We start from the raw sequence: 17,164 nt of genomic DNA, 5'->3' as shown, positions 1-17,164 counted from the left end.
ATGACAAAATGCTAATTACAGATGAGACAAACAATTACATATCTCAGGAGAGGAAAGAAAACATTATCTCAGCCAAAGGAGCAATATCAAGTACAAAACAAAGAAAATTTAATGCTGAGAAAACAGTCAGAAACAAAGATAAATAAATAAAGCATCAACTAATTAATGAGATAAATAACTTTAAAATCATCTGAAAATAAATGTTTTTCTACATGAGAAAATAAAGCAACAAAAGAGAAAATGTAGTTTACCACACAAAATTATATGAAGAATTTTTTTAAATCCTGAGAAATGTAAAAAATAAAGCACATTGTGTATATATAAAATTCTTATGAATATATATTTTAACATGATGGGTGGGAAGGAGGTTCAGAGGGAAGGTATATATGCATGCATATACCTGATTCACTTCATTGTACAGCAGAAACTACACAGTTTATATAATTGCTTTATATAATATTGCAAAGCAATTATACTTCAATAAAAATAAAGAAATGAAGAACCCATTGTATATCAGAAAAAAAGCAGAAAATGAATTGTGAGGAAGTTTTGTTATGCTATATATGGTCAGGTGGATCATAATGAACACAGTAATAGTTTTGGAAAGCTATATAGCAACATGTACTAACAATCTTGACTTATTATTATTATTATTTTTTTTGCTCAGTAATTCCAATTCTAGGAATCTGTTTTTAAAATACTAAAATATGTGGGCAAATATTTGTAAATAACTGTTTTACTAAAGCCTTATTTTTAAAATTTATTTTTAATTGAAGGATAATTTTTTACAGAATTTTGTGGTTTTCTGTCAAACATCAACAGCCTTAGGTAAACTGTGATATGTTTATATGATGTTCCTGTTTTATAATCATTAAAATTTTGAATGTGATTAATTTTTAATGTCAGAAGAAAAGACTTATAATAGTATGAAAATAGGATATATTAATTTCTATGATAATTGTAGCACACTTATAAACACATTGGGACTTCCCTGGTAGCTCAGACAGTAAAGTGTCTGCCTACAGTGTGGGAGACCTGGGTTCAATCCCTGGGTCAGGAAGATTCTCTAGCGAAGGAAATGGCAGCCCACTCCAGTACTCTTGCCTGGAAAATCCCATGGACAGAGGAGCCTGGCAGGCTACAGTCCATGGGGTTGCAAAGAGTCGGACACAACTGAGCGACTTCACTATAAACACATTACAGTGTCTATCACTTGATCCTCACAGTAGCTCTTTGAGGCAGACAAAGTCATTTCCCCATTTATAGATGAGGAAGCTTGAGTCGGAGAGAAGTAATGTACCCCAGTCCCCTGATGATAAGTTGTGGAGATGTAATAGGACCCTTGTCATCTGACACACCCTTCCGAGTCTGGGAGATTACCTACAAGACTGTATTGGAAATTATGTAAAGAAAATACATGTGAAGATAAAAGAGGTAAAGAAAATACATTAAATCATTAGCCATGATTGACATGGGTATGTGCTTAGCTTCAAAGTTTAAATTGATGTTCTCCTTTCTATTTGTATGTTTCATAATTTGATATCAAGAATATGCATTCTTTTTATGAAGAAGAGCAAATTTAAAAACTGTTCAGAACATTAAACAGAAAAATGAGTAATACTATGATTTTCTATTGTTCTTTGTGATTTTTGAAGTACTTTTATATTACTTTTGTCTAATTTTATGCTTGTAAGTAAAGTGAACTTAATGATTTATCCAAACCATGACATTTTAAATTGTACAAGAGGGTTGCTATACCAAGAAGATAACTGTAAACTTGAAGTATTCAAGTAAACCAACCGATAGACTCACCCTATTTAACATAACTCTTTGAGGTCAAGAGTACTTAGATATCTTTATTATATTTTGAAACTGAAAATAATGTTCAATGACTTGATTGAATAATATAATGAAAAAATTATGGTTCTGAAAATAGATTGCAAGAAAAAAGATTGTCTTGATTTAGTCTATGGCTCTTGTGATTAAAACAAAACAAAAAGCCCCACTGGTGGCAACGTCTTCAATCAATAGAAATTTTTGAGTCATACAGTTCTAAGAGACTTAAAAATCAGGGAATCATACAAAATTTTATTTGATTTAAATTGTCATGCCACTGAAATTTCTGAAATTTTCTAATATTCTGTGTAGAAACCTGAGACTTATAAAAAAGGATACCTAATATTTGTGATTATAAGTAATTATGGATTCATGAGCCAGAACCCCTTCATTCAAAGAGTGCTAGAAAAACAACCAACTGAAAATGAACCTGGATTAGTAGGTTTAGATGAGTAAACATTTAGCTAACTTATTTTTTGAACGTGTAGTCCTGGAAGATAACAGTAAGTGAAATGGACAATATTTTGTATTGGTGATTTGGTTAGAAAGTTGAAAAACTTAGTGGTCAAGCTTGTCATTAGGCAGATGACACTGGGCAAATGATGCCTGCCAGTGCTTTGCTAACAGAATTATATGTCTGAAAAAATCTAACTATTTAGCCAATAGTGGGCAAAGAAAAAGACAATTAAATCTAAGGGACAAATGTGTAATAGGTATTAATCATAGATCAGGATCAGAAAAATGCCAGTCACTGCAAAATACAGTCTGCAGATGTCTATTTAGCCAACAGGGCAATTTTGTTTGGGTTTGTTTGTTTTAGTGATTTTGAATTTGAAACAATTTAAGCAGGTCAAGCAGGAATTCTCGGTTTGACATCTCTTCTGTCCTCCACCCAGGTCCTCAGCAGGGCCTCTACTAACTCTGGTGATGCCTTGCTAGAGATTTGGAAAAAGTACTTATTCTGGGTGTGCAGCCCAAGGCACACAGCAGAGCAGGTTGGGTTAGTGGGCCCCAGTTGCTTTTCTGCCTTGAGATGTTTTTGAGATTTAAAAACTGCACATTTTAGCCTAGAAATTCTTACTACTGGCTTATGCCCTTTCACTTTACACATTGATATGACCTGTCTGGCCCCTGAAAACTTTTCATTATTGAATCAAAATTGTAATTAGTCTCTTTATGACATCAAGGTAGTCACAGTCTTAAAGTAATTTAATTGACCAGTATGTAATTTACTTTGGAAAGAATGCTGAATCAAGATTGTTTTCTTTTTTTCCCCTTACTGTATTACTTGACTTTTTGTTTTATTGACAAAAATATCAGAAATATATAGTTTTAGGTGGTCAGAAGAAAATTAAATATTAGAAAATATGACAAGATTTTTTTACTTTATTAAATACATTTACATTGAATCCCCAAATGAGTTGTTGAAAAAAAATACATGGGGGTCTACATTTATATACAACTATTAGAATGACATCTGTTTTTATGAAGAACAGAAATTGTTAACATTTCTACTTTTGTACTACTCCAATTAAAGGAAGATAGACACCTTAAAAAGTTACTGATAAAGCTGTGCAAATGGAGAGATCAAAAGAGCACGCATAGTAAAATGTAAAGAAAATAGAAAAGATCATAACATTTAATTTGGATTTAAACCAATGAGATCTTTGTTAGCATATTTAGGTAGTTGGTTCATCTGGTAAAGAATCTGCCTGCAATGTGGACGACTTGGGTTTGATTTCTGGATTGGGAAGATCCCCTGAAGAAGAGAAAGGCTACCCACTCCAGTATTCTGGCCTGGAGAATTCCATGGACTCTATAGTCCATGGGGTCACAAAGAGTTGCGCATGACTGAGTGACTTTCACTTTCACTTTCAAATCAATGTCACTTTAAAAATAATTTAATTTACAGGCAGTTCCCAATTTATGATTTGTCAGCTTTATAATGGTGCTAATGCAAAAGTGATGCATATCCAGTAGAGACCATACTTCTAATTTTGATCTTTTTTTCCTGAGCAGGTGATATGTAGTATGACAGTTTCTTGTAATGCTGGCAGCTCATTGAGCCGCAGCTCCCAGTCAGCCGCTCCATCACTGGGGTAACCAACCAGTACCATTACAACCACCCTGTGGGACATACAACCAGTTTGTTTTTCACTTTCAATACCGTATTCTATAAATTGCATGATATATTCAGCACTTTATATAAAATAAGGTTTCTGTTAGATGATTTTGCCCAACTGTACCCCACTCCAGTATTCTTGCCTGGAAAATCCCATGGATGGAGGAGCCTGGTAGGCTGCAGTCCATGGGGTTGCTAAGGGTTGGACACTACTGAGCGACTTCACTTTCACTTTCCACTTTCATGCATTGGAGAAGGAAATGGCAACCCACTCCAGTGTTCTTGTCTGGAGAATCCCAGGGACAGGGAAGCCTGGTGGGCTGCTGTCTATGGGATCGCACAGAGTCAGACACGACTGAAGTGACTTAGCAGCAGGCTAATATAAGTGTTCTGAGCATGTTTAACAGGCTGGGCTAAGCTAGGGTGTTTGGTAGGTTGGTATACTGAATGCATTTTTGACTTAACAATATTTTCAACTTATGATGGGTTCATCTGTAATTGAGAAAGCTTTTTATGTACAAAATTTTATGTTAAAATAAATTAGTAATTTATAGCTTTGTTTGGGTAATTGGCTAGGGACATAAGAAAGACAAATTTCACAACTGGTGACTCCCAGGTTTGAGAGGGTGAGGAAAAGTTAATGCTGACTAAAACACTGACTCTGTGTCTCCTTTGCTTCTGCTTTCTGTTAGTGGTCACTATTGTTACATGGCATGCAATAGTGCAGGTGCCTGTATGTAAACCACTCAGTCTACATATACAGGTGTATCTTATGCTTATACGTATCTCCAGAGGTCATTCTATAAACTGTGTTCACTGAGAATAATATATCTGAACACAGCATTTGGCTTAATCTTTCAGAGGGCATTGTTAATATTAGGTGCAGTATTACAGTGCAGTGATGGCTCAAGAAATTTGCAAAGGAGACAAGAGCCTTGAAGATGAGGAGTGCAGTGGCTGGTCATTAGAAGGTGACAGTGATCAACTGGGAGCAGTTGAAGGCTGCTGATCAAGGCTGCAAGATCAACTGAAGGCTGATCTTCTTATAACTACACGAGAAGTTGCAGAAGAACCCAGCCTTGACCAGTCTATGGTTATTCGGCATTTGAGGCAAATTGGAAAGTTTGATAAATGGGTGCCTCATGAGCTGGCCCCCCCAAAAAACAAAATAGTCATTTTGAAATGTTGTCTTATCTTGAACCATTTCTTGATCGGATTGTGGCGTGCAGCAAAAAGTGGATTTTATACAACACCCCACAATGACCAGCTCAGTGACTGGATTGAGAAGAAGCTCCAAAGCACTTCCCAAAGCCAAATTTGCATCAGAAAAAGGTCATGGTCACTGTTTAGTGGTTTGCTGCCAGTCTGATCTACTGCAGCTTTCTGAATCCCAGCGAAACCATTACACCTGAGAAGTATGCTCATCAAACGGATGAAATGCACCAAAAACCACACCTGCAGCCAGCATTGGTCAACAGAAAGGGCCCGATTCTTCTTCACAAGGCCTGACGGCACATCTTATAATCAATGCTTCAAAAGTTCAATGAACTGGGCTATGAAGTTTTGCCTCATCCACCATATTCACCAGGCATCTTGCCAACTGACTACCTTCTTCAAGCATCTCAACAACTTTCTGCAGAGGAAATGCTTCCACAATGAGCAGGAGGTTGAAAATGCTTTCCAAGAATTCATAGAATTCTGAAGCATGGATTTTTATGTTACAGGAATAAACCAACATATTGTTGGCAAAAATATGTTGATATGTAATGGTTCCTATTTTGATTATTAAAGATGTGTTTGAACCTGTTATAATAATTTAAAATTCATGGTCCAAAACCACAGTTACTTTTGCAACAACCTAATAGTTAAAATACACACTGAACAGAATACAAGTAATATTAGAATAGGTTGTCCAGATGAGATTTTGCTGTAATCTCCTTTTTTGGAGTATTTTAAAAGCTTCAAAGGTATATTTTTAAAACTTCCAGAGGTAGTTTGGGGTATGATTTCACCTTACTGGGGGTGCTGTGAATACAAATAAATGCCCCTTTTAAGTTGCCTTTACCTATTAATTTATCCTGGATCCCCAGGTCTTGCTCTTTTAGCTTTGTCCATATAATATGGCATGTAACCATTGTAATGAAAGGATAAGACAGATCCATTACTATAAAAGATATATGCTGTTAGTGAGTTTCCAGCCAACTATCAAGGTATCATCAACTGTGGTTTATCTTGGTGAATGAAAGTTTGAATGTAAAATTAAGCTCCCACACTGACTGTAGAAGCGCAGTGGATCATTTTGTTCTTTAATGTCACACTTCACTGGACACACTTCACAAAGCAGTGAATCATGCTTAAAACAAGCAGCCTTTACTTCAGCAACAGCAGATAATGTAGCAGAGGTGAATAATAAGTGTTAGCAGTCTTAACTTTCTCTGCAGTGCTCTCTCCAGGTGTCTGATGGATGATTTACAAAGTGCATATGCTATTTTATAGATTGGAACTTGGGATCCAGCCAGTGGCTTGAATATGACAGAAAGTCAAAAGGGAAAGCCAGCCAACATCACAGATTCCTTATCCAATCGTTCTTTGATTGTTACCACCATTTTGGTAAGTATTAGTTTTTCCATTCTTTTTAGATAAATGCAGATAAACATGGAAGTGGATAGAAAAAGACATTATAATTGGAGTAGTAATGAACAGAATGTAATATATTTTACAGTTATTTAGTGATTGCTGTATAATGGATGAGTCAGTGTTAATTTAGTCACAGTTTTATTTTGTTAGCCTTTAATGATGCAAATTATATTAATGTTTGGGCTGCTTATGTTGTTTAATAATACAGCTTTATCTATTACTGGGAATCTTTATGTTTCTACAAAATTAGTTGCTGTTGAAAAACTGTGAATTGTTAAGATTTGAAAAATACATGGACAAGCAGTTGTATAAATATAGTTATGTGAGAAGCTGCATGTGAACTTTGCTTCTGCTTTCATTTCCTGCAAATGAATTTCAGAGGTCACACCACTTATTTTTGAGAATTTTTTCTGTTATAATTATGTTTTAACCTTGCTTTCAGTTTAATTGTTTTCATCATGGCAAATCACTTTTACTTTACTAATCTCCCTAATGAAATCAAATGACAAGTGCTGTTTTAAGTCAGAAATATTTTCACCACCAACAGAATTAAATTAATACTGATAAGCTAGATGTTTTTACCCCTCTTGCAATTATATGTTTTAATCAAATCACAGTAATATTCATGTACACCTACTATGCCATTTGCAAATAAGAATTTTAATTTTAGGACAAGCAAGGAACTTTTATATAATTTAGTAAGTACTTTCACCTACAGAATAAGTTTATTGATGTTGATTCCTCTTGTTCCCCAGGTAGCCAGTAAGAATGTGAGATTAATGTCCAAAACAAACGTCCACATAATTTTAGCATTTACATGATTTCTAGATTTATGGCGGAACATCAAGCCAGGAGGGATTCATAATCTTGTCCTTTTAGTAGCAATACAAGATGTTAGATTAAAACATGTCCAAACAAAACAGCTTGGGTTAAAGACTCTTGATAATGAAGCGAGGTAGTGATCCTGAAATGATGGTGATAGAAGTTCGTGAGGTGTTTTTTAATAACTCCTTTGCTAAGAACTTCAGTGAATACTTGCTCCACTATATCCAAACTTCTCTGGTCCCCTTTAACTTAATTTTGTATCCCCTTCTCTTTTCAAAGCTAGCTCTCACAGGACACTACTACGTTCTTTTTCTGCCAGTATGTTCTGGATCTCATAACCCACTGCTGGAACAATTACAGCAACGTGTAACTTCCTCCTGCTGACAACCTTTCCCCTTTATAATATACTTCACTGTCCACTGTGCAGATCTAACTCTGTCATTCCCTGCTTCTCTGCTCATAAGTCTTTAGTGAGTCCCTGCTGCTGTGCTATGCTCAGTCGCTTCAGTTGTGCCTGACTCTCCGCAACCCCATGGACCGTAGCTCACCAGCCTACTTTGTACAGAGGATTTTTCCAGCAAGAATACTGGGGCAGGTTGCCATATCCTCCTCCAGGGAATCTTCCCAACCCAGGGATTGAATCCGTTTCTCTTTATTGCAGACACATTCTTGTTTGAGTCCATATTGGACATTAAAAAGGTCCCCAAATCTTGACCCTGTTATTCAAAGCCTTTTACAGTCTTCTCTCATCTTTCTATCTTCATTTCCCATTTCTCCCTTTCAGCAATCCTGTATTTTAACTGATCTAGGGTAACCAGTTAGCTCACTACTGTGATTGTGTTAGCCCTGTTTTCCTTTGTTTGCAATATATTTCTCTCCATTCCTGAAATATAGAACTTGTCAGTACTTCATATTTAAGTTTAACACTATACTATTCTTGAATTACTTCATGTGTGCACTATTTCTCCAAACATCACTGACCACTCCTTTGAGAATTAGGATCTGACTAAGTCTGTTGTTTTTATACCATATATTCCTCTACAGTGCTCGCAAAATAAAGTGTGCTGGACAAGGGCATTTTTCTTCGGCAACTAGCCCCTGTACTACTTTCTCAGTTCTCCCTGATACAGCCAAACTCTCAAATGCGTCACTTATTTTATGGCTTCAAATCTTTGCCCACTTCATTATGTTCTCCTGTGAAAAGTTTTTCATCCTTCCAGACCCATCTCAGTTTGCATGCACTCTGTGAAACTCTTTGATCTCAGTTTGCATGCACTCTGTGAAACTCTTTGATCAGTTGTGTATGTTTGGGGCAGGCAGGGAAGTGTACATGTGTATCATAATACTTTATCATTTTACTTACCATACATTACTTTTTTTAATGTTAGAAATTTTGTGTTTATCTGATCTTTATTTGGTGTGAATCTATACAAGGCCAGAAATCAAATTTTACACTTTTTAGATCTCAGTGTCAGAGAAAAGTGCCTGGGGCATAGCAGGCACTCAGTAAGTATTTGTCAAATTAAATTTTAAAAATTGGTATTTAATTAAGCAGAAAATTAGAGAGAATAAATACTTTTCAAATGACTGTATTTAAATATTTTTTCAAGTGTGCAGGTTATTGCAAACTTCCTGTCCAAACAAAGCAGGTGATTAGACTACCCATACAATTTCTCAGTTTTGCTTAATTACTCAAGAGTTATTTTGCAAAGAAGTATTCAAATATTTTTCTCACTAATAAACAATTTTATATTTGTTAATAAACAATTGGTATTAAATCTTAATATCAGAGCCAGAGAAAACTTTTTAAAAACTATTGGGCTTTGGATCTTGGACATTTTGTTTTTCTGATCTTTAATGATGTTTGAGACATATTCCTCAGATCATTACTCCATATAACCAACATGTATAATCAATTCTGAAATACACTCTAAGCTTCAGTTCAGTTCAGTTCAGTTCAGTCGCTCAGTCGTGTCCGACTCTTTGCGACCCCATGAATCGCAGCACGCCAGGCCTCCCTGTCCATCACCAACTCCCAGAGTTCACTCAGACTCACGTCCATCGAGTCAGTGATGCCATCCAGCCATCTCATCTTCTGTTGTCTCCTTCTCCTCCTGCCCTCAATCCCTCCCAGCATCACGGTATTTTCTAATGAGGCAACTCTTCGCATGAAGTGGTCATAGTACTGGAATTTCAGCTTTAGTGTCATTCCTTCCGAAGAAATCCCAGGGCTGATCTCCTTCAGAATGGACTGGTTGGATCTCCTTGCAGTCCAAGGGACTCTCAAGAATCTTCTCCAATACCACAGTTTAAAAGCATCAATTCTTTGGCACTCAGCTTTCTTCACAGTCCAACTCTCACATCCATACATGACCACTGGAAAAACCATAGCCTTGACTAGATGGACCTTTGTTGGCAAAGTAACGTGTCTGCTTTTGAATATGCTATCTAGGTTGGTTATAACTTTCCTTCCAAGAACTTTAAGCTTATATATTAATAAATAGGTCACTTTTATATTTTAGACTATGTCACTGTGTTAGTTTCAAAGTGATTGTGATTTTCTTAAAAAGAAAAGGTATTTTATTATTTTATATCACTTAGTTGAAAAATCTTTTTCTGAACAGTCTGATCACAGAGTAGCCATAATTAGGAAAAAGATTTAAAGAGATTATTTCCCTTATTTTTATAAGCCAGCTTGATATAATTTATTGATACTTAACTTATATTTTATAAAGAAGTGTGATCATTTGATTTATTCTATGGTTATTTTTTCCCTTTCTTTCTTCAAAAATCTCAGAGGAGTTCATTTAATGCTTCTTGTTTGACATTTTTATTATGTGTCAAAAAAAAACACAGTGAAGTATTCTAAAATTTGACCTTATCAATATGCTTATCATAATTAGCTCCATTTCTCTTAGATTTTATTTACTTTACTTTTTATCATTCTTTTTGTATTTAACAAATATGTACTTAATGATAATGATATACTAGGGTTTATGCTAACCACTGTGTTTAATGGACAAAATAGACATGGTCTCTGCCTTTATGAAACTTAGAAAATGGTAGAATTCATAAGGAGAACTAAACACACATACACGCACACACGCAGAGAAATACCCGCTTGTGACTAGTTATGAAAGAAAGATACATGGCATGCTGCCTTTTACAGAATGATCAAGAGTGACACCAAGGATCAGGTGTGGAAGGATCAATCAGGTTAGACTTCACTGCAGAAAGATAGAGAGCTGAAGTTTGAGAAGAAATTATCAAAGTAAAGGGAGGGCGAAGGAGTATTCTCAGCAGATAAAACAACATATGCAAGGCCCTGAAGCAAGAAAGATCTTGAAAAAGTTGCAAAATTCAAAGAAGACCATAATGACTGAAGCCAGTTTTTTATATGCTTCTCAGGTTCATTAAATACTGCCATATGAATATGGTTCATTACCAAAAATTAATAGCACACATCTTTGGCATGCTTGCTAGGTGCTTGACAATGTTCAAAGCACTGCTCTTAGATTTACTCATTTAATTGTCATAATAACCTTTTTTGTTAGACACCATTATCCATACTCTTTCACAGGTGGGAAAACTGGTATTCAGATTGTCCAAGTAACCTACTCATGACCACAGAGCTAGAAAATAGAACAGTAATTTTTTCAACCAATCTATAGCCTACTTGAACAACCAATACTGTAAAATGAAATCTCTAGTATCCCAGCTTGGAAAAGTCTAACAGCTATAGTTTATGACCAAAATAGTATCTTGACTGAGAATTGTTCACCTAAAGAATGTTTCTCATCCAGAAATCCCACATATGCTAAAGTACCATGATACCATTATAGGTGTGTCCCCAGACATCTAGACCTTTCCTCAGGGACCAAGATTTAGATTACTCTTGCTTGGATGCCTTGATCTTCTCATTTGTCTCCTTTCCTAATTTAGCACTCAGTTTTCTTTCAGCTTCTTAAAACCATCATCTCAGATCTTTCTAGGCAATCAAGATTAATGGAGCTTAACTCACTTTTTCTCTTTAGAATTGAGATTAAGCATCTTGTTTACAAATAGTTTTTACACCTCTTCAACAACGTAATCTATGCCCAATACACTGTATAGGTATAGAATATAGTTATCTCATGGAAAGTGTTCATTTTCAGAAGCTCTAAACAATTTTTAAATATGTAATTCCTTTTTTTTTAGTTTTTAAATATATGATACTGTATAATTTGGAAATTATGTAGCCTCTTCTGCAGGAGGAGGCTAGACCTACAACTTGAGTCTACTCATGCCATCTCCTGAATATTCCTCATATTATCTCTCTGGTTTTAGAATTTCAAATTCAGTGGTTGTTAAAATTCCCTTGCTTCTTGTATTTATCATTACAAATGGAATTTTAAAGTATCAACCTTAGGATCACATTTTTATCTATGATGATTTCATAGATGAGCATAAATGAGCATAAAATTGTAAAATGGCTTCCCTCATGGCTCAGATGATAAATAATCCACCAGCCGTGTGGGCCCTGTTTTGATCCCTGGGACAGGATCTGCTGGAGTAGGAAATGGCAACCCACTCCAGTATTCTTGCCTGGAGAATTCCATGGACAGGGGAGTCTGGCAAGCTACAGTCCACGGGGTTGCAAAGAGTTTGAAATGACTGAGTGACTAACATTTTCAATTGTTAAAATATAAATTTATAATCACCAAAATCATAACAAAGATACTCATTCAGAATGAGATATAGAAAGCTTTTGAAGACCAAAGTGTGCTCTATTTTCAGTTTATCAGCCTCATCCTGTTGTCCTTGCTACCTTGGGTACACTAGCAAGGGACAGTATCAGGTGGCTGGATATTTATTTAAGCTCATGGAAGGAATGCTTATTTTCCCCTCTGTGCTCTTGGTTTTCAATAGATTTTTTCATGCCTGTTAAAATATACTGAGTGCTTCCCACTCTGTGGCTCCTCTATAATAATTGATTTTTGTCCATCAAAAGATTACTAGCACTAAATGCCACTGTACATGCTCTTCCCCTTAACAACTAGTAGCACTTTAGCATGCCAATGACTATGAAATTTGGTTACTTTTTCAGAAAAATCACTCCTAAGGAGATTCTTTCTTCCCAGTTGCTCAATGAATTGAACAAATGTGCTTGCATCTGCAACTTAGTCTTATTTTTTATTTTCCTAGCACTTCCTGGAAGGTTGTGTATTTCAGTGCTGAGTTTACTTGCTTAGGTTTATTAAGCTTTGTTGTTGGAGTCCACAGCCTACAGGTGGCTTATCTGGAAGCAAACTCCCAAGAACGATGGAAAGAATCACAGTACAAAAGAGAGAAGTGACCAACTATCCCCTAAATGGTTCTGCAGTTTCTTCCATCATATCAACAAAAGAAGTTTTCTAAGGCTTCACATCTGTCCCTGCAATAGGGTTTTCCCTCTGATTCTTATCTTCCCATTGTCACAGGGTGACTGCCAAGCATGTAGTTCTTCTTAGACAGTTACTAGCATTCAGGCTTGGAAACCCAGACACTGGTGCTTTACAGAGAAAAAAGTTTTTCATTGTTATCAATCGCTATACAGTTTCTAAGCAGTTTTAATCATGTGCTCTGGAGATAGTAAGATCAACATAATTTAAGGGAGATACAGTAGCTATACATGTACAAGTACTACTTAAATGTTTATGTGAGATGAATGCCTCATTCAAACTCAGGCTGCTCGTACCATGTTCAAGAGCAAGCAAATCTTTTTTCATCATATTTTTTTCTTCTGTTTCAGAGATTGTGCTTTTGTTTTCATTCTTTAGTAGCTCTTTGTATTTTATTTCAAATATATTCTCATATTCTTTAGACCTCCAGATTAGCTAGATTAACATAAAACTGTCAGTAGTTGTATCACAGAGTAAGAAACATGTTCTTTCCCTTAATGAATAGTAGTATTTTAGCATGCCAGTGACTGTTTTATTTGTTTTAATGTGAAATTAGGCATACTTTAAAAAATCTTAGAGTCTCAATCTTTAGAGGCTTTGTAAGTGACCAGAACCTCATTTTTTAGCACATAGTCTCACATACACACACATACACACATCTGCTTCCTTCATCCTTCTTTATTAAATCTAATTTTAAAATACTAGCATAATAAAAACCCTTAAGTGTTTTCATTTTGTTGTCATATTCTTTTCAGTTGTCAACATTATTATCAATACTGTAATTTTGTTGGAGATTATTTTCTTATAAATATCATATTCCAAGTTCTAGAAGAAGTGATTGGAGAAATAGGAATTTTTGGTTCAGTTTAACCACAGAAAACTACATGGAAATGAAATAATTTTGCCTTAGTTTTCTCAAAGATGTCATCATGATAGTACCTTGTAAAATTGTATAATCTAAATTTTAACTATGTCCTGATCTGAGATTCAGATGTAAATTTGTAACTACTCAGGACATGTATCTAGCTTCATGTTGAAGATCAAACTCAACATGATTCAAACATCCTTCAATCAAGGCCTCATCATATCTGTTTCTCCTATATTTCCAAGCTCTGTTTATGGTTCCAGTAATTTTATATTTACTCAGCCAGAGTAGATACCCTAGTCTCTTTAAATCCCATATTTGTAATTTAGACACCAAAAAGAAAGACAGGATGAATCCGTGAATGTCTTTTTCTAAGACAGTTCAACAAAGAATTGAGTCAAAGAACATTTTGAACAAGGGAGGTATGGTTTGTTCATGGGTACTGATGAATGAGATATTTATAGAGTCTGGTTTGAGAGATATTGTACCCAGATTGAACAGAAAAGAGAAGACAATGTTAAAATATCATGTATGAGATTTATCATGAATGCATAACATGTGGGGCAAAAACACTTGAGAAAGGTGAACAAGGACTTCAAAGTTAAAAGCTCATGAGGCGGGGTTATTAGCATTACCACAGAGCATGATAAGGATGTTGGAAAGGGAGATAATGAGTTCTATTTAGTCCTGTCTGAATGGAGATGTTGGCAGTAATTTTGTGTAGTCAAATCTTGATTATTCATGTAAGGGGATAATAAATTAGATTCAGAAATGAAATGCAGTTTGGAGATTAGCTAATAGGTGCAGTCTCCCTTCCCATCAAACCATTTACTGGAAGAGCAGTGAAATGGCACATTTGATTGATTGGAGCTTTGGCTTTTCTTTTCTTCCCTCTTTCTTCTTTAACTTGTGAATTAAGCTAATGAAATATTTAATGGCTAAAATACAAATTCCAGTAGAAAGACAGTAACAACCCAGATCTCCAATCTAAACTGATCAGTCAAGTGTAAGAATTAAATAGGGTACCAGTTTTTTTTTTTTAATAAAATGAATGATAATCACTAAGCCAAGCCCTGCTTTAAATCCATATTGCTCTGACAGAAGCATCTTTCCTGAAATGCTGGGGAACAGCACAACTAGCAGAACTCTAGTCCTTTTTTCTTGACAGTTCGTTTCCATCTGTTACACTGTCAGTTACAGTTTCTGCATTTCAGAGAGAAAGATATTCTTCTCACCTTTCCAAATTCTCGGAGATTTTCTATAGACATAGATTAAAAACAAAAACTCTATAGAATGGTAATTGAGGCCAATAAAACTTAGATTTTTTTTAACATTATGTAAGTTCTCTGAAGTTATTCTTCTGAAAAGAGGTAAACAGTTTGCAGCAGCTAAGAGTGTGCTGATTGTGCCTGCAATAGTATAGTAAAGGGATGTGTGTGTGTATCTGTGTGTTTGTGTGATTATGTGAGAATCAGGCATTAAAAAGCATGCCTTTCCTTAGTAGATTTGCAAAACAAAATAAAAGAAAGTAACTTTTGTAGTTTGCCTCAGAATGCACTTGAATTTTGAAAATAAATAAAAGGTAAATAATAAACATAATTTATATTAAAAATTAAGGTAACAATTCTACCTCAATTGGCATGCTCTACATGCCTGCTGCACTATTTTGTTGTTTCTTTAAAACAAAAGCTCCAGATTATGATAGTTATTTATTTTCAATCCAGAATGTTCATGTGAAAGTGCCTTTATAATGTCTTGAGATGTCAAAATCAGGCGAGAGAACACTGTATGAGCTCAGATGGAGACTCTCATCAGTACTCTTTGATCCTAACAAGCCAGTCATCTTTAGTATTGCCTCTTGTTGAAAATATTAAGCTGTTTTGATGGTAGCTGCTAGGTTTTTCACTTTCTCCTCCTGGTATTCTCACTTTCAATTGAGATAGCCTGTAGTGCACATTGGCTTTTGACATGAATGTTAATTACGGATGGCAGAGTTCAGATTCTAGGAGCCGTGATGAATGGAAGGAAATTTAAAGACTGGGACTCAAACAGTGGAAGATTTCTCAGCCCTACAGCAGTAAAAGCATAAGAGTCTGCCAAAACAAGAAAGAAATAATACTGTCCAATCAATGGGCTGATAACATTCAACTGTGTAAATATTATTTATGCTTATCTGTTGCTTACGATTGTTATTGGTCATTTCTTGCCTAAAGAATGGAACATTTTTTTGATCTGTCATGCTTCTATGTATTTTTCCAACTACATTTAGGGTAATCTGAATCATTAAAATGTAATGAAATAGCAGTTAAGTTTATTCTTAAATAATTCCCTTAAATATGACCCCTTTCCATTTTTAAGATCAAAGTTTATTACATGCATTTATAACATTTCTTTAATTGAGCTAAGAAAAAAATAACACAATTATTTTAGAATGACTAAATTGTGGTTTAGACCAGTGGTAGTATTATTAAAAGTGAAATTGTCTGTAGGCCTTAGATAATATAAGTTATAAAACCAAGTGTTCAATAAACTTCACAAATATTAATAATACTAGATTCTGATTAAATCTCATTGTTTTAAAGTAACAAGATGAATGCAAATAAATACCTTAAAATGAATCATTTATATATAATGTGGTAACCTTCTGAATTTATTTTGAAAGAAAGTATAAAACATATCAACTAAAGTATCACTTATATATGTATTTGGTATAATATTGATAAACTTAGAATTCTTTTCTTTTTAAATCATCTTCCAATTATGAGATACATAATTTCTTTCATACTCATTAACCAAAAGTTGGCTAAGTTAGAGTAAAGCTCTATAAATCTGTATTTTTTCTGTCATAATAAATGTTTCCATGAAAATTTCCTAAATAATAAAATATATATTTTTGAAGCAGTTTAGGATAAACATAAGAACAACCAACCTTTTTCAGAGGGAAAATGCAAACTGTTTAAAAATCAGGACATGAGAATATTGGTTCTCTCTGCTTGGAGGTGTCTGACCATGACTTGGCTCCTCACTTGGCAGATGGTCTGGAGCCCCTATACCAGCTGTCAAGCAGGAGACAGAGCTGAAGTTACTTTAGGAAAGCTACTTATGACGTACCCAAGTCAGATCTAAATAAAAACAGAGCTGAAGGAATAAAGCATAAAAGTCCTCTTCATTCAGAGCCTGCTTTCTGTTTAAACATGTTCTCTATTTTTTATCTTTAATCTACTGTTTCAGTACTAGTGGTCATTTTTATTTATTCTGGTATTGGTTTTACAGTGCTAACAATTAGAATTGTCTGCAAAGCTGTAATCAAAGTATTCACTAGATTCTGTTCATAATAGAAGTTATTCTGATTAACACTGTAAAAGATGTTCTTTCTTAGCATTTCAATAAAATTCTCATTGAATATTTAAAAAAAACAGAAAGCAATAAAAAAACAGTGATAGAATAAGCTAAAGTTAA

The 17,164-nt window shown here is 34.8% G+C and overlaps 1 protein-coding gene across 7 annotated transcripts in view; it reads left to right on the top strand.

Moving 5' to 3' along the window:
* Window positions 1–17,164, top strand: part of GRIK2 (glutamate ionotropic receptor kainate type subunit 2) — a 732,858-nt gene that overhangs the window by 480,264 nt on the left and 235,430 nt on the right. For all 7 annotated transcript variants that reach the window (XM_042253366.1, XM_004011243.5, XM_060419222.1 and 4 more), the window contains one exon: window positions 6,455–6,568. In XM_042253366.1, the coding sequence (XP_042109300.1) occupies window positions 6,455–6,568 (114 nt within the window). The remainder of the gene's footprint in view (window positions 1–6,454; window positions 6,569–17,164) is intronic.

This window comes from Ovis aries, chromosome 8, assembly GCF_016772045.2.
Source record: "Ovis aries strain OAR_USU_Benz2616 breed Rambouillet chromosome 8, ARS-UI_Ramb_v3.0, whole genome shotgun sequence".
In the NCBI taxonomy this organism is placed as follows: Eukaryota; Metazoa; Chordata; class Mammalia; order Artiodactyla; family Bovidae; genus Ovis; species Ovis aries.
Note: the sequence above shows the minus strand (reverse complement) of the source record. Positions and strands in the feature narration are given on the sequence as shown.